The sequence below is a fragment of the Doryrhamphus excisus genome, chromosome 11, assembly GCF_030265055.1.
Source record: "Doryrhamphus excisus isolate RoL2022-K1 chromosome 11, RoL_Dexc_1.0, whole genome shotgun sequence".
NCBI classification, from domain to species: Eukaryota; Metazoa; Chordata; class Actinopteri; order Syngnathiformes; family Syngnathidae; genus Doryrhamphus; species Doryrhamphus excisus.
This window is the reverse complement of record NC_080476.1, coordinates 14,368,691-14,386,914: the sequence shown is the minus strand read 5'-3', so window position 1 is coordinate 14,386,914 and position 18,224 is coordinate 14,368,691. Positions and strand designations below refer to the sequence as shown.

The 18,224-nt window shown below is 40.4% G+C and overlaps 1 protein-coding gene across 3 annotated transcripts in view; it reads left to right on the top strand.

The window, feature by feature from the left end:
• zzef1 (zinc finger, ZZ-type with EF hand domain 1) overlaps positions 1-18,224 on the top strand; it is a 45,597-nt gene that overhangs the window by 19,479 nt on the left and 7,894 nt on the right. For all 3 annotated transcript variants that reach the window (XM_058087169.1, XM_058087168.1, XM_058087170.1), the window contains 25 exons: positions 1,269-1,348; positions 1,440-1,530; positions 1,604-2,075; positions 2,145-2,309; positions 3,208-3,327; positions 3,428-3,589; positions 3,728-3,860; positions 3,933-4,071; positions 4,918-5,083; positions 5,160-5,425; positions 5,509-5,684; positions 6,768-6,963; positions 7,052-7,197; positions 8,368-8,648; positions 8,722-8,896; positions 10,161-10,293; positions 10,373-10,596; positions 12,106-12,414; positions 12,480-12,580; positions 13,435-13,570; positions 14,971-15,330; positions 15,419-15,562; positions 15,638-15,806; positions 17,388-17,486; positions 17,598-17,763. In XM_058087169.1, the coding sequence (XP_057943152.1) occupies positions 1,269-1,348; positions 1,440-1,530; positions 1,604-2,075; positions 2,145-2,309; positions 3,208-3,327; positions 3,428-3,589; positions 3,728-3,860; positions 3,933-4,071; positions 4,918-5,083; positions 5,160-5,425; positions 5,509-5,684; positions 6,768-6,963; positions 7,052-7,197; positions 8,368-8,648; positions 8,722-8,896; positions 10,161-10,293; positions 10,373-10,596; positions 12,106-12,414; positions 12,480-12,580; positions 13,435-13,570; positions 14,971-15,330; positions 15,419-15,562; positions 15,638-15,806; positions 17,388-17,486; positions 17,598-17,763 (4,609 nt within the window). The remainder of the gene's footprint in view (positions 1-1,268; positions 1,349-1,439; positions 1,531-1,603; positions 2,076-2,144; positions 2,310-3,207; positions 3,328-3,427; positions 3,590-3,727; positions 3,861-3,932; positions 4,072-4,917; positions 5,084-5,159; positions 5,426-5,508; positions 5,685-6,767; positions 6,964-7,051; positions 7,198-8,367; positions 8,649-8,721; positions 8,897-10,160; positions 10,294-10,372; positions 10,597-12,105; positions 12,415-12,479; positions 12,581-13,434; positions 13,571-14,970; positions 15,331-15,418; positions 15,563-15,637; positions 15,807-17,387; positions 17,487-17,597; positions 17,764-18,224) is intronic.

Here is an 18,224-nt window from a genome sequence, read left to right as displayed (position 1 = left end):
AGTTCCACATGTCCAAAAGGAGTAGGAAGAAGCAAAGCTTATTAAATCCTACCCCTCCATCTGGTACTTTTACAATCAGTTACTGTTACATTTGTTCACTTCCTGCTTTCCTAATATAATTATTTTTTAAATTAAAATAAAATTAAAATAAAATTAAATACAATTACATACAATTACATACAATTACATACAATTACATACAATTACATACAATTACATACAATTACATACAATTACATAAAATTGTATTTAATTTTTTTTTTTTTGTCACATACCGAAATACGAGGTAATATGAGCATCCAATGACATAATGGGTATCCCTCCATCTGGTACTTTTACAATCACTAACGGTTACATTTGTTCACTTCCTGCTTTCCTAATATAATACATTTTTTATTAAAATAACATTAAAAAAATTACATACAATTACATAAAATTAAATAAAAATTGTATTTAATTTTTTTTTTTTTTGTCACATACCGAAATACGAGGTGATATGAGCATCCAATGCCATAATGTGTACCATAGTAAGTGTCAATATAGTGATATATATAGCACATCATGACTGGTTCAAGACTCTTCATCCTTGTATTTAGCAAACATCAACTGCTTGTATTGTTTCTTGAATTGGCTCATCGTTGTGCATTGTTTGATTCCCTTACTCAATCCATCCCATAGTTTGATTCCACATACTGAAATGCTATGGCTTTTTAATGTAGTCCTAGCATATAAGTGTTTCAAATGTACTTCTTCCCTGAGATCATATTTCTCCTCTCTTGTAGAGAAGTATTGGATGACATTTTTAGCTAATTGGTTATTTTTAGCCTTATACATTATTATTTTAGCTGTTTGAAGATGAACTATATCAGCAATGAAGTATTTGTGATTTTAGAAATAAGGAGTTAGTATGTCCTCTGTAGGCGGCATTATGAATTATCCTTACTGACCTTTTTTTGCAGTACATTTAGCGAGTGAAGATTGCTTTTATAGTTATTACCCCATATTTCCACACAATAGATGAGATAACGCATTCAGAAGACTAATTCAAAGACCATTACCCGACCGAAAAGCCTCTACTCCCATTCAGTGTGGAAGTGGTAAATTATTTGACATCTTACGGGTTCATGTTTTTGTCGTGTACACACAGTGTAAGTAAGATATGGTAGAACCAGAGCAATAAAGAGTGTGGAGTGATTTCTGATTGAGAACAAATTTTGTTTTGTTCAATACTCTGTTCAATATGTCATTCTGTTTTTTTGTATAAATAGTCAATCAGGAATGCAAGGCCTGTTTCAGTGAGGACTTTGTGCAGGTGTATTCGCTGGCTGACGGCATCAGAACTTGGATGGTAAGGATTTCCTGTGCATTTATGACTTCATAAACCGCGGGTGAATCTCCGGTTTGTGAGCATAAATACTGATAACACTTTTATCTGTTAGTTGGAGATGAAGCAGAGATATATCGTGGGTAAAATGAACGCTCCGGACGAGAAGGAAGGCGGTCCCGATGAGGTTACTATGGAGACACTAGGTGAGGATGCTTCCTAATCATCGTCTTTCTTGTTTATACTATTTTGCTCATGTGTGCCTTTCTTTTTCTGCAGCTGAGATGTGCATTGAAAAGTCCCTCCTGCTCTTCAGGTTTTCCCCTTGCGGCATGCTGGCCGCGGACTGTGATTGGTCCAAAACTGCAGAGGGCAGCAGTGCTCCTCTTCACCGCCCTATCTCAATCTCCGAAGACGACTTCCAGGCCAGCTCCTCGCTTGAGCATCCGACAGTGTCAGTGTCAGACAACGTTGAGGCCAAGCCAGGACATAGCCACGTCCCAATCCCCTCGTGTGTGCACTGCAAGGCAGGCCACAAAGGCTCCACAGAGAGCCTCTCATCCTGGGGAGCCGGGAGTCCGGCCTCTCCTTCTGCCTTATCCCACAAAGCCTCATTCAGCCGGGCACGACTGCGTCTCCTCTCATGCCGCTCTATGGAAGAACCCTGCTCGACCCCCTCTATCAGGGATCGCTACCAAGTTCTCAAACACATACTGAACTTCATAAAGGACAATGCTCTCACAACAGCAAAGTGAGTAACTTTCACTATATATATATATTTCACTATATAGTTTTAAGATCATGATTTTCTTTCATCTAGTATCCTGCAGACCCTGTCCCTGAACAAGGCCCAGGCTGTTAGTGTGTGCAGAGTCCTGGAGATCGTTCAAGAGTGTTTGCATTCCCTGGGAAAGCCGCACCTTTTCCAAGCCCCCTGCATCCTGTTTCTACAGGAACTGTTGACATGTCAGAAAGACTTCACCAGGTGCACACTCTTAAACGTTTTGCATTACAGCAGGGGTCTCAAATTCAATTTACTTGGGGGCCACTGGAGCTAGGGTATGGGTGAGACTGGGCCGCATCAGGTTTTAAAAAAACAAACAAAAAAACGCATTTATTAAAAACAGAAAAATGAATAAACTTTGCTTTGGTTCCGATTTTCTACAAGAAAAGCTCTGATAAAACATTCCACTGTTCTCAAATATCTTAATTTTTATTTTTCTGCACAAAATAAGATGAAAAATAAACAAATCCAGAATCAAGAAAATCAATCAATCAGAAATAAATAAATAAATATAATAATAATAATAATAATAAAACGGCAAATAATACAAACTTAAGAAACCACATATAGTTGGTGGGTAGACAAATGATTTTTTTCAGATTAAAATGAACAAAGCATTATTAGAGCCCTGTAGACATGACAAAACACGACTATAGTCACATTTATACTCTTTTTATTTACAACATATTGCGCAACTGCAGCCTCTTGAGACACATGCTAACTCGCAAACTAGAGAGATAGCGACCTAAACGGTAGCCTTCAAGTTATTTCCTTTAAACTTAAACAGCCAAAAACTTACCACTTCCACACGGATAGGGAGGATAACTATTAACAGTTATTTAACCTTTAACATGAACATTAATCAAACGTAATCATTTTTTTCTGGGTACATGATACCATACAGCATCCATATCAAACTTGCGCGGGCCGCACTGACATTAAACTTTCATATCAAGGCGGGGGCCTCAAAGTAGTGTCCTACGGGCCACATTTGGCCCGCGGGCCGCGTGTTTGAGACCCCTGCATTACAGTATACATTTGTGTCTCTCGAGATTGATTGATTGACTCGGTTTAATTCAAAATGTTGTTTTTTTTCCAGTTATTTCTCTCAGCTGTCAGACAGCGAGCGAGAGCTCGGAGAACAAGTGCGGCGATCCTACCATCAGCTGATCCTCATCCTGGTCGAGGCGGTCCAAGGTTTCAATAGCCTCAATGAAAAGTAAGAGTGATTGCAGACTGGAATTATGTCAGGAAGTGTGTGTGTGTGTGTGTGTGTGACGAGCAGTGTAACCATACCCTGATCACCCCTCCCCCACCAGAGCTCTTCTACCAGCCCTGTCTTGTGTGCAAACCTGCTTGTTGCACCTCCTAGACATGAATTGGGATGTGCACGACCTTCCTCTGTTTCTCAACATCAAGCTTCCTGAACTCCTGCTAAGCATGTCCCAGGAGAACATTAGCGTTCATGACATTGCCATCAGGTAATATACAGAAAAGATGGCACCTCTGTGCTATGTATCGGTTTTTTATGCACCACTCGACCATTCTTTCATATTTGAAGCATAAAAACAATCTTCCTCACTTTGAAAAATTATCATTTAATGTTTGTTTCTCATTAGTCAGTGGACAGAAGAGGATGAAATTGCAGACTACAAAAAGAACCAGGAGTGGATGGGCGAGTGTATGGACGGCATGTTTGAAAAGTGGTATGACAAAATCGATGAAGAGGACTCCATGGAGGACAGACGAAAGGTACGGAAGAAAAAAAACATTGAATATTGTATCTGACACTAATGTTGCAAATGTTCCTAATACATTCCACAGATGCACATGTTTATTGCCCGTCATTGTGACCTGCTCAATGTTGTGATCTCCTGTGACGGCTGTGAGAGGATGGCACCTTGGCACCGCTACCGGTGTCTGCAGTGCATGGATATGGACCTCTGCAAGACCTGCTTTCTCAGTGAGTTTCCTATTCATCTCACTACCTGTTTTCCATGCATCGTTATTTACGGTGTCGACGCAACAGTGTTTAAACTTCAGCCACTAAGTTTAGAGAGAAAAACAGATTTGTACATTGTACACTATATTGACTGTTACTATGGTACCCATTATGTCATTGTATGGTCATATCACCTTGTACTTTGGTATGTGACAAAAAAAAATTAAATAAAATTAAGTAAAATTAAATAAAATTAAATTACATAAAATTTAATAAAATTAAATTACATGAAATTAAATTACATAAAATTAAATTACATAAAACTAAATAAAATTAATTTTTTTTATTATATTAGGAAAGCAGGAAGTGAACAAATGTAACAGTTACTGATTGTAAAAGTACCAGACGGAGGGGTAGGATTGAATAAACTTTGCTTCTTGCTACTCCTACTGTGAACTGATTATGTGATGCGTTCAATTGTAATCTGATGCATGTTCAAATGAAATTAAACCATTACCATTACATTTACTGTATGAGCTTGTCAACCAATTGGAAATTGCAGGAGGTCATTACTCAATATAATATATAATAGTCTGACTCCTGGTGTCATCTTACAAAGAATGCTAAAATCATCACACAGCAACTTAATGTAATAAATAACTTTAAAAAATATGTGAGTGCCAGTATGAGTTTCAAATTAAAAAAATATGCATTTTTACTTCTTCCCATAATGCATTTCATTTCCAGAGGAGCCCATAGCCCAGAAGGAGGCTGACATCATTGCAGCACCCCGGCAGTCATAACCAATGTTCCATTGTACATCAAAGCAAAATGTGTATGTCTGCTTATCCGTGTGTTTTTAAACAGGCGGCGCCAAGCCTGAAGGCCACGAGGATGACCACGAGATGGTGAACATGGAGTACGCCTGCGACCATTGCCAGGGGCTCATTGTCGGCAGCAGGATCAACTGCAACGTGTGCGAAGACTTTGACTTGTGCTTTGGCTGTTACAACGCAAAGAAATACCCTGACAGGTGAAGCATACGAGTCACGCTTCCAAGTGTCGTAACTTTCCCCGCTAACGCCCGTACTGTTCCAACAAACCTCTAGCCACCTGCCCACTCATCGCATCACAGTTTTCCCGATGGTGACCATTCGAATAAGTGACCGTCATCGCTTGATCCAACCGTACGTGCACAACTACTCCTGGCTTCTGTTTGCCGCTTTGGCCCTCTACACGTCTTCAGAAGTGAGCACTAAGAACCAGATAGAGGGCCAATCTCTAGACGGCGTCACCCTGGGTCAGGCCTCAGCCTTGCAGACGTGCTGCTCCAAGCTCATCACCGATTGCTTGCTCAAAGGCCAGACCAGAAAAGGTAACAATGCTCGTTGGACTGTGGGGACTTTATTTAATTTAATTCAATTTAAATATATCTTACATGCTGGTGACTGCTCGTAGGTCTTCGTTCTTCAGCCTTGCTCAATCTGCTGCTGTCCAACGAATCGGCCTCCGACAGTGAGCTCTGTCCAGTCTCCCCGGAGTCTCTCTCTCAGGAGGTCAGCACCGCCACCGACACCTCGTCTCTCCCTGGCAGCACTGCAGCCGTCTGCTCCCCTTCTTCACCTAAAGACAAGGTGAGGAACCCAAATACCGCTCTGCTATTAGTAGCACAGAAGACATGTAGCACCTAGCTATAAATGTGTTGTTGCTTTGGATAGACTTAGAGGTCAAATATAAGACGATTGCAATTGTTGGCTGTATTGTTCTATGCTGATCACTTTTTTTTTAAATTATTATTATTATTTGGGCAAATATATGAAACATTACAGTGCATTTCTTACATCAATCAAAATATAACTTTCCATTATTTACATTTGTATTCAGCTATCTGATCACAAGTCCAAAAGGAGTAGGCAGAAACAAAAGCTTATAAATGCCTACCCCTTTTTTGCAAGATATAATCATGTTATTATTACATGTTATCATTATCATTGTAATATTATTATTGTTATTATTCATTCATTCATTCATTCATTTTCTACCGCTTTTTCCTCACGAGGGTCGCGGGGGTGCTGGAGCCTATCCCAGCTGTCTTTGGGCGAGAGGCGGGGTACACCCTGGACTGGTCGCCAGCCAATCACATATCATTATCATTATTATAATTATTGTTATAATTGTTATAACCATTATTATTGTTATTATTATCACCATTATTATAATCATTAATATTACCATTTTCATCATTGTAGTTGTAACATTTTTTTAAATTTTTTTAAATTTATTTTTGTTATTATTTTGTTTGTTTGTGCAGCACAAATGCTTATTTACTAAGCTAATTATTATAATCATTATAATACTAATCATTATAGTTGTAACAATTTTGGGATTAAAAAAAAAATTAATTAAATTAAACTTGGTGCGATAAGAACAACAGCCTTCCAACGACAGGCACAATAATAATAATAGTAACATAATAATAATAATAACACTGACTACACTTCCTGTCCGCCACCCATAGTGGGCACCAGAACACATTTACTGTGACACACAGAGCACAAGTCTTTTTATTATAAGTACGATATTGGGTAGTACCAATGTAAAGGTAACTGTATGGGTGTTTTTGAGGGATTACTGTGGTGTATTTTTTTCAATTAAAAAGATTGTGCCATTAAAAACGATGAGTTTAATCAGAAGATGCTGTCCTCTCTCACCTCCAGAGTAAGCCATCGGGAAAAGACCAAAAGCCAAAGGAGGTGAACTCTCCTCTGACGGCTCCTTCAGAAATGTTTTTACCACAGAGTACAACGGAAATTGAGAAAAGGAGGCTCGTTACACAAGATACTTTGGAGTCAGTCAGCCTCAGTAAAACACCTTCTGTGTCCAGCGAGGACCCCCTTTCCCCTGTCATCAGACGTACGTTCTTTCATGAGCCATCATTTGTATTGATTCATGATCTATGCATAGAAACCCCATTCAGCCTTTTTGTTATTATTTTTCCCAGCTTCAGAGCACAGCCCGGCATCGGACACTGTAAAGGAGACGGATGACCTGCTGCCCAAGGTTCCCCTCCAGGAACACGTCTTTTCAGAATGCTCCAGAGAGAGGATCCTTGGACTTTTAGCAGCCATGCTGCCACCAGTCAAACCGGTATGTTATTTTTATTCAGAGTATATTTGGGAGTGGTTGATTTACTTGATTTTAGTTTGCTTCATTGCTTTCTGAGATCACACATTCAACACTCTTTTAAACGCTCGTCTTTTTGAACGATGATCTAAGACAGGGGTCTCAAACTCAATTTACTTGGGGGACACTGGAGCTAGGGTCTGGGTGAGACTGGGCCGCATCAGGTTTTCCAAAAAAATGAATAAACTTTGCTTTGGTTCCGATTTTCTACAAGAAAAGCTCTGATAAAACATTCCACTGTTCTCAAATATCTTACTTTTTATTTTTCTACACAAAATAAGAAAAATAAATAAACAAATCAAGAATAAAGAAAATCAATCAGTCAGTAATAAATAAATAAATATAATAATAATAATAAAACATCAAATAATAAAAACTTAAGAAACCACATATGGTTGGTGGGTAGACAAATGATTTTTTTCAGATTAAAATGAACAAAGCATTATTAGAGCCCTGTAGACATGACAAAACACGACTATAGTCACATTTATACTCTTTTTATTTACAACATATTGCGCAACTGCAGGGTCTTGAGACACATGCTAACTCGCAAACTAGAGAGATAGCGACCTAAACGGTAGCCTCCAAGTTATTTCCTTTAAACTTAAATAGCCAAAAACTTACCACTTCCACACGGATAGGGAGGATAACTATTAACAGTTATTTAACCTTTAACATGAACATGAATCAAACGTAATAATTTTTTCTGGGTACATGATACCATACAGCATCCATATCAAACTTGCACGGGCCGCACGAACATTAAACTTTCATATCAAGGTGGGGGCCTCAAACTAGCCGCATGTTTGAGACCCCTGATCTAAGACATTTTTAGCACATTTAACTAAAACCGTGACAGTAAATTTATGAAAAGCTTTTGTAATCTGCTTCATTATTGAACATATTGTAAGGAGTGCCGTTTTATTAATTCATTCGTTCATTTTCTACTGCTTTTATTTATTTATATATTTTTAATACTTTATTTTTATTTATTTATTATTTTTTTAAACAAAACGTCAACAGCAATACAAACACTCAAAAACAAAAAGGGGGCACTGGACATACACAGGACACAATTTGGCTATCCCATATTGCCATGGTGCAATTGTTTTTTTGTTTTTTTTGTCTTGCCAGGGGAGCACTCTGTGTCTGCCAAGCGTGAGCGCCATCCTGCACCAGCTTTTCAGGGTCGTCATTTCCAATGCTGGTTCTCTCAATGAGACATACCACCTCACTCTGGGCCTACTGGGACAGTTACTGATGCGAATCCCTCCGATTGAGGCCGACTGCGCCGTCACCGAGGCCCTGACGGACAAATATGAGCTGCTAACACAGGGAGAGGCAGCCATTTCCGACACCAATGGCTGGAAGACGATCCAGTTGCTCTTCTGCTTGGGAGCCGTTTGTTTAGACAGGTAATCTCTCCAATTTTCTACCAAAAGAACCGTTTCCATGTTGACCCATCTCTTCTTTTCTTGTATTTTTCAGTCGTATTGGTCTGGATTGGGCCTGCACAGTTGCAGATATTTTGCACAATCTCAACACTTGTCCCGAATGGAGCACCGTCATCGCTGCCTTCACTGACCATTGCATTCTGCAGCTTCCACAAACTCTCAAACGTACCAACCTCTTCACTCTGCTGGTGTTAGTGGGATTTCCCGAGGTAGGAATAAATACATCTTGTAGTGTTGCACTCTGGAAAGGATGACAGCGCTCTATTACCCGATGCTTCTCAAATAGTGGGTTTGCACCCCTTTCGGGGGTGTGGTCAACTGTCAGGGAGCGCGTGAGATGCAGGGAGGACTTTGAATATTAGTGCAGACCTGTCAACGTATGAATTAGTCGTACTTGGCATGCAATTAGACCAGGGGTCTCAAACCCGCGGCCATCCATCCATTTTCCTCCGCTTATCCGGGTCCAGGTCGCAGGGGCAGCACTCTTAGTAGGGAAGCCCAGACTTCCCGAGCCCCGGCCACCTCCTCCAGCTCCACCGGGAGGACACCAAGTCGTTCCCAGGCCAGTTGTGAGACATAATCCCTCCAGTGTGTCCTAGGTTTGCCCCGGGGCCTTTTCCCGACTGGGCATGCCCAGAACACCTCACCAGGGAGGCGTCCGGGAGGCATTCGGAGTAGATGCCCGAGACACCTCAACTGACTCCTCTCGATGTGAAGGAGAAGCGGCTCTACTCTGAGCCCCTCCCGGATGACTGAGCTCCTCACCCTATATCTCTTAGGGCAGGGGTCTCAAACTTGCGGCCCACGGGCCAAATGCGGCCCGCGTGCCGCTAGTTTGAGGCCCCCACCTTGATACCAAAGTTTAATGTTGAAATGACAGCTTAAAGCTGTGTGCACACCGGACACAATTAACATGATTTTGCCCCCGCCCCATACTGTTACCCTACCCTGTTACCCCGCCCTGTTTTGCTTTGGATTAGCAATGAAGCTAAAGGCTTATGACGCTGGGGTTACAAATAAATTCAGGAAATGATTTGGAATCAAACGGAAAATATACGTCGAGATAAAGCATCTCATCAAACATGTTGTTAAAGTTACGACGCTGTTCCCAGACGGAACTGATGCTAACTTGCTATATAGCAGAAGCAAAAGCATTGAAGATTTTTATTGATTTTTTTTCTGGTTTTTAATAAATGCGTTTTTTTTTTTTTTTTTTAAACCTGATGCGGCCCGGCTTCACCCAGAACCTAGCTCCGATTGCCCCCAGGTAAATTGAGTTTGAGACCCCTGAATTAGACTCTTCAATGCACCTGCATTCAGTCCAGTCCAGTCCAGTATCTCAAATCGGGGGACGCGAAAACATTCCTGCCCCACAGTGGTTGCATGATGGCAAAATAAATTGAGACCCGCTGCTAACCAAAATGTGCTTCTGAATCTCTTCCACAAATAATGACCGCCATCTGTACCTCGCAGGTGCTGTGCGTTGGCACACAGACGGTGTTTGTTGACAACGCCAACGAACACCACAACATGATCTTGCTCAAACATTTTACTGAAACAAACCAAGCGGCCGTGGTGGACATTAAGACACGCAAGAGAAAAACAGGTCAGTATCAAGTATCAGAGTACTGAAGTACCGGTAAACATGGAACGAGGAATGAGCTGTGCTTTACTCTTGAACACAGTCAAGGACTATCAACTCATCCAGTCTCAGGATTCGACAGCATGCCTTCCGGGGCAGGCGGAGAGCCAGTGTTCTCCTAAGACGCTGCTCAGCCGCTACCTGGCCAACTTCATCTCCATCATCTGCCACCTGCTGCAGACCGGCCAGGAAAATTGTTCTCCCGATGCTGTGGAGGCGTCCTGGGTTCTCTCCTTGGCGCTTAAAGGCCTCTACAACACAGTAAAGGTACTATAGGAACATTTGCCTCAGTGAGTATAGTTTCTGGGGAAACGATAAACATGGCAGTATTTGGAAAACTGGATGTGTATTCCATGTGTTGTCCTCTTCCTCTTGTGTTAGCTTTCTGGTAGCATCTCTTATGTTACCGGGTCGGTTTTGACCCATGTATTAAATCAGCTTTAAAATACACAAAAAATAATAACAATCAAATTTGCTTCTCATGTCTTGGTTACCTTCTTAGGCTTCCTCATCCATGAAAATGTTGCTTTTAATACTTTTGGTGTGGGCATGTAGGCCTTTTTTTTGTCACTATACCCCTCCATTTTAATTTACAAAAATGGTAAAATGAACCTCAAAAGAATCATATTAATAAATTGAAGGTTCTTTTGTTACATGGCTATTACTGAGAGCTATAGAACATATCTCTTAAATCAATTATATTTATTTTCTCATTTTAGTATTAATCACTAAAGAAACATCTATGGCAGGGGTCTCAAACTCAATTTACTTGGGGGCCACTGGAGCTCGGGTCTGGGTGAGACTGGGCCGCATCAGGTTTTCCAAAAAAAACGCATTTATTAAAAACAAAAAAATTTAAAAAACTTTGCTTTGGTTCCAATTTTCTCAAATAAAAGCTCTGATAAAACATTCCACTGTTCTCAAATATCTTACTTTTTATTTTTCTACACAAAATAAGATGAAAAATAAATAAACAAATCAAGAATAAAGAAAATCAATCAGTCAGTAATAAATAAATAAATATAATAATAATAAAAAAACGGCAAATAATAAAAACTTAAGAAACCACATATAGTTGGTGGGTAGACAAATGATTTTTTTCAGATTAAAATGAACAAAGCATTATTAGAGCCCTGTAGACATGACAAAACACGACTATAGTCACATTTATACTCTTTTTATTTACAACATATTGCGCAACTGCAGGGTCTTGCGACACATGCTAACTCGCAAACTAGAGAGCTAGCTACCTAAACGGTAGCCTTCAAGTTATTTCCTTTAAACTTAAATAGCCAAAAACGTACCACTTCCACACGGATAGGGAGGATAACTATTAACAGTTATTTAACCTTTAACATGAACATTAATCAAATGTAATAATTTTTTCTGGGTACATGATACCATACAGCATCCAAATCAAACTTAAACTTTCATATCAAGGCGGGGGCTTCAAACTAGTGTCCTGCGGGCCACGTTTGGCCCGTGGGCCGTGTGTTTGAGACCCCTGATCTATGGTGTAATTATTATTATTTTTTTTTTTGTTGTTGAAATAGAGTTTCCTGACAAAGTCAAAAAGCCTTGATGCAATAAACAAATGTTATGTGATTCTCTTTATGCATTAAAATGTAAAACGGGTCGGTGCCGACCCTAACACAAGAGTAGGGTTAAAATACACAAAACTATTAATGTTATCAGTATGACATCATAATTACCTGATATTTATTGTGCACCACAATGTCCTCCATTTCTATTCTCATCCATTGTTGTTCCGTGTAGAACATCGGAGTGGCGCAGGCTCAGGAAGCCATCCGCCAGTCGGGATTGACGCAGCTGCTCGTGAGGAAGTGCAGCAAAGGGACGGGCTTCAGCAAGCTGTGGTTGTTGCGAGATCTAGAAATTCTCTCCATCATGCTATATTCCTCCAAGCGGGAAATACATTCCATGGCTCAGGACCCCGAGCGGGACCAAAGGGAGCAGGATAAAGAGCACGACTCGGATCACTCCAGCAGCATCGCCGACGACACGGACGTCAACAAGCCCGATCCTCTAGACGGTCTCGATGAAGAGACGAAGATTTGCTTTCAGGTGACGAGGGAGACTTCTGGCAGTGGAAATAGTTTCAAACAATGAAATCCATTTTTCCTCCACAGATTACCCATGATGCCTTAAACGCGCCTCTACCCATTCTACGAGCCATGTATGAGTTGCAGATGAAGAAAACAGACTCTTTCTTTCTGGAGGTGCAGAAAAGGTCAGTTTGAAGAATGTTTTTTTTTTTTTGCATACCTGCAGTAGAAGTTTTTTTTTTTTTGTAACTTTGAGACGCATGCTAACTCGCAAACTAGAGAGCTAGCGACCTAAACGGGGTGCTGGAGCCTATCCCAGCTGTCTTCGGGCGAGAGGCGGGGTACAGCCTCGACTGGTGGCCAGCCAATCACAGGGCACATATAGACAAACAACCATTCACACTCACATTCATGCCTATGGACAATTTGGAGTCGCTAATTAACCTAGCATGTTTTTTTTGGAATGTGGGAGGAAACCGGAGTACTCGGAGAAAACCCACGCATGCACGGGGAGAACATGCAAACTCCAGACAGTGATGGCCGAGGGTGGAATTGAACCCTGGTCTCCTAGCTGTGAGGTCTGCGCGCTAACCACTCGACCGCCGTGCCGCCCTTCAGTGCAGTAGTCAAGTTTAAAAAAAAAAAAGCATATAAAAGTAGAGTAAAAAAAGACAATTTAACAACATATATGCAAGATATCCAAAATATATACATAGTATTGCACAGGAACATATGCAGGAGCAGACATATTGCAGATATATTCATTTTAGTGCAATGATAAACGGGTTATAGTGCAAATAATGACTGGTGTATACAGATGAGTAAAGGCATATATGAGTGTAAGTAAGCCATTTCTTGGTAATGGCTTTTTTTTACCTGCCACCAATATGATTTTATATAAATACATATCTTCTCTTAACACAAAGTCTCCTACCAGGTGGCCCAGATACAATGTCTCACATGAAAAAGTCACACTGTAACCCAAAAGTGAAGTTTGGCTTCTTGTTTTATGTGATCACATGTCTTTTTTTCCCCCCAGATTTGACGGAGAGGAGATTAAAACAGACGAGACAATCCGCACTTTAGCTCAGAAATGGCAGCCAACCCGACGACCTCACTCAGAGGAGCGAAACATCAAGGCTGTTGACACCGATATGATTGTGGCGTCCTGCATCGTAAGTTACCGACACAGCGTTGTTGCATTTTTTGACTAAGCTTTCTGGTATCAATTCTTATGTTAGCGGGTCGGTTTTGACCCGTGTATTAAATCAGCTATAAAATACACTAAAAACAATAACCATCAAATTTGCTTCTCATGTCTTGGTTACCTTCTTAGGCGTCCTCATCCATGAAAATGTTGCTTTTAATACTTTTGGTGTGGGCATGTAGGCCTTTTGTTGTCATTTTAATTTCCAAAAATGGTCAAATGAACCTCAAAAGAATCATATTCATAAATTGAAGGTTCTTTTGTTACCTGGCTATTACTGAGAGCTATAGAACATATCTCTTAAATCAATTAATTTTATTTATTTTCTCATTTTAGTATTAATCACTAAAGAAACATCTATGGCAGGGGTCTCAAACTCAATTTACTTGGGGGGCCACTGGAGCTCGGGTCTGGGTGAGACTGGGCCGCATCAGGTTTTCAAAAAAAACCACATTTATTAAAAACAAAAAAAATTAAAAAACTTCGCTCTGATAAAACATTCCACTGTTCTCAATAAAAATATCTTACTTTTTATTTTTCTACACAAAATAAGATGAAAAATAAATAAACAAATCAAGAATAAAGAAAATCAATCAATCAGTAATAAATAAATAAATATAATAATAATAATAAAACGGCAAATAATAAACACTTAAGAAACCACATATAGTTGGTGGGTAGACAAATGATTTTTTTCAGATTAAAATGAACAAAGCATTATTAGAGCCCTGTAGACATGACAAAACACGACTATAGTCACATTTATACTCTTTTTATTTACAACATATTGCGCAACTGCAGGGTCTTGAGACACATGCTAACTCGCAAACTAGAGAGCTAGCCACCTAAACGGTAGCCTTCAAGTTATTTCCTTTAAACTTAAATAGCCAAAAACGTACCACTTCCACACGGATAGGGAGGATAGCTATTAACAGTTATTTAACCTTTAACATGAACATGAATCAAACGTAATAATTTTTTCTGGGTACATGATACCATACAGCATCCATATCAAACTTGCGCGGGCCGCACTAACATAAAATTTTCATATCAAGGCGGGGGCCTCAAAGTAGTGTCCTGCGGGCCACATTTGGCCCGCGGGCCGCGTGTTTGAGACCCCTGATCTAAGACATTTTTAGCACATTTCACTAAAACCGTGACAGTAAATTTATGAAAAGCTTTATTTAATCTGCTTCATTATTGAACATATTGTAAGGAGTGCCATTTTATTTATTCATTGGTTCATTTTCTACCGCTTTTATTTATTTATTTTTAATACTTTATTTTTATGTATTTAGTGCTATAGAACATATCTCTTAAATCAATTAGAAAGAGAACAATGTGGTAAATATCGTCCTTTTCCCACAGTCTAAACCCGGTCAATGTGACAAAGCCACGGAGGAGATCAACGTCGTGACGCAGCGACTCATCACCAACTCGGAAAGCGACCTGCAGCTAAGCTACGCCAAACAACGACGCACAAAAAGCTCGGCTTTGCTGCACAAAGAACTGGATGTTCGCAGCAATCGGGCGGTCGGTCAGTACTTGGTGAAGGTCAACCACGCCATCGCCACGCTGTACGCCCGTCACGTGCTCGCGTCACTGCTGGCCGATTGGCCTGTTGAGGCACAGTTGAGCGAGGAGGCCTTAGAACTGAACGGTGCATCTCACATGGCCTACATTTTGGATATGTTAATGCAGCTGGAGGAGCGGCCGCTGTGGGAGAAGGTGAGACGTGGGAGGAGCTCGGATCAGCAAGAAGTTAATGAATTTTCATTAAAACTTGTATAATTATGCTTTATTATTGTTGGAACAGATTCTCCAAAGGGTATTGAAAGGCTGCAGCCAAAGTATGCTATGCAGCTTGTCCCTCACTGCCTGTCAGTTCATGGAAGAGCCTGGTATGGCCGTGCAGGTCAGAGAATCCAAACACCCGTACGACAACAACACTAACTTTGAGGTGAGTGAGTGTCTTGCTGGTTCGTTTTTGTCGAGTGCATGCAGTTTTCGCTCACTTTCACTTTCACTTTCTCAGGACAAGGTGCACATCCCAGGGGCCATCTACTTGTCTGTGAAATTCGATTCCCGCTGCCACACAGAGGAAGGTTGTGATGAATTTATCATGTCCAGCAGTAGCGACTTCCTGCAGGACGTCCACATCTTCAGTGGCTCCCCTCAGAAATGGTCTGATTTTGAGATTCCAGGTGAGAATCGTTATGAGACTCCCCGTCAGTGTAAATAGGGCAGTAACATGCGGCGTTCCACACAGGACTACGGTGCGCTTGTGGCTGTGGGTTGCAAAGCGGGGGTGGGGATGATGTCATAATCCATGTTGCATAATTCCCCGTGACGCATGTGTCCCTCGCTACATCGCTCCCTCACCCATCATGTCTTCCATACAGTTGTGTTAAATTATATTATTTATTATATTATTATTATTATATATTATTGTATAATATAATATGTATAATATATTATTATATTAATATATTATATAAATTTTATATATTATTAAATATATGAAACATTCCAGTGCATTTCTTACATCAATCAAAATATATCTTTCCATTATTTACATTTGTATTCAACTATCTGATCACAAGCCGGCGGCACAGCGGTCGAGTGGTTAGCGCGCAGACCTCACAGCGACCTCACAGCGAGGAGACCAGGGTTCAATTCCACCCTCGGCCATCTCTGTGTGCATGTTCTCCCCGTGCATGCGTGGGTTTTCTCCGGGTACTCTGGTTTTCCGCCCACATTCCAAAAACATGCTAGGTTAATTAGCCACTCCAATTTGTCCATAGGTATGAATGTGAGTGTGAATGGTTGTTTGTCTATATGTGCCCTGTGATTGGCTGGCCACCAGTCCAGGGTGTACCCCGCCTCTCGCCCAAAGACAGCTGGGATAGGCTCCAGCACCCCTGCAAGCTATCGTAATACCACACTTGATCAAACGTACTTAAGATTTGTCAGATCAAAACATGTGGCATAGGACGTCTATTAAAACGTGTGGTACTAATACAAGGGTCTGTCTTCCGAAAGCATCATGGGAACTGTAGTTGTTTCAGTCCAGGGTGTACCCCGCCTCTCGCCCGAAGACAGCTGGGATAGGCTCCAGCACCCCCTGCGACCCTCGTGAGGAAAAAGCGGTAGAAAATGAATGAATGAATGAATAAATGAATAATCATGTTCATGCCACAGTCTTGTTTTCCCCTGTTATTATCATTGTAATATTATTATTATCATTATCATTATTGTTATAATCTTTATCATTATTACCATTATTATTGTTATTATTATCACCATTATTATAGTTAATTAATGTATACCTAATTAATATAAATTTTAATTAATTACTTAATTAATTAATTACTTAATTAAATTAATTACTTAATTAAATTAATTACTTAATTATTTAATTAATATTAAAAAATATTAATATTACCATTACCATTTTTCATCATTGTAGTTGTAACAATTTTTGGATTTTTTTTTCTTTTTTAAATTATTATTATCTGTTGTTCATGTTGTTTGCACCATGAATGTGGTGGGTGTTTGTGTTTGTGTTAGTGACCCTGTTTGTTTGTTTGTGCAGCACAAATGCTTATTTACTAAGCTGCTAGCTGAAGTTTGCTTCTTTGAACATGCAAACCGATTACACGCACGCACCACAACAGCGACTAAGTTGCTAAAAATTGTAGCATTCCCATTATAATGTGTTTATGAGCATGTGTGAATTTGGTGTGTATGGGAAAACACTAACATGTCCCGTATCGTTTTCCCAGGTGACACCCTGTACTACAAGTTTACGTCAGACATGAGCAACACAGAGTGGGGCTACAAGTTCACCATCACAGGAGGTCACAGGGGTCGCTTCCAGACAGGTACAGATAGACCTCTTTGAGTCCTTGGTCTCCACACCACACTATCTATCTCTTTACGCAGCGTTCCTCATAACGAGCCGTCTTGTTCGACTCTTTGTCTCTTTGAATCAGGTTTCGAGATCCTGAAACAAATGTTGACGGATGACCAAGTGCTCGGTCAGCTGCCATTGGCCGATATCTGGGAGTGGCAAGTGGGCGTGGCGTGTCGCCAAACGGGGAACCAGAGACTCAAAGCTATTCACTTGTTGCTACGTCTCCTGCAGTGTCAATCCCAGACGTAAGAATGAAGCGATATTTGCTTTTCAGGGACCAGAATGCCTGTGAATGACAAAAAAAAAAAAAATCTTCAGTCTGGAAATGATAAATAATACAATTTGTAAAATGGGTACCTTTTCTAAGGTTAAAAGGGGCCTCCCACACTTTGCACACCCATCTTCTAACAGTGCCATTCACTTGGACATCACATAGTCAAATCTTATTTTGCTCTTCTGCATAATCTTTGCATAAAAACCTTCATAAATTGCTCACATCCTGCTTTCACCACGGACATGTGGTACAGGATGTGTTTAGAAATTTGCCTGATTGAGGCGCTGTCTGGGCACAGCGGCCACACTCAAGGTTAGGATGTCCTATCTGCTCAATAAGTCAGATGATTTGTACTTGTTTTTTTTTGTTTTTTTTCAATATGGCATCATCATAACCGATGCCCGACTTCTTTTACTACAGTTCTCTTTTAAC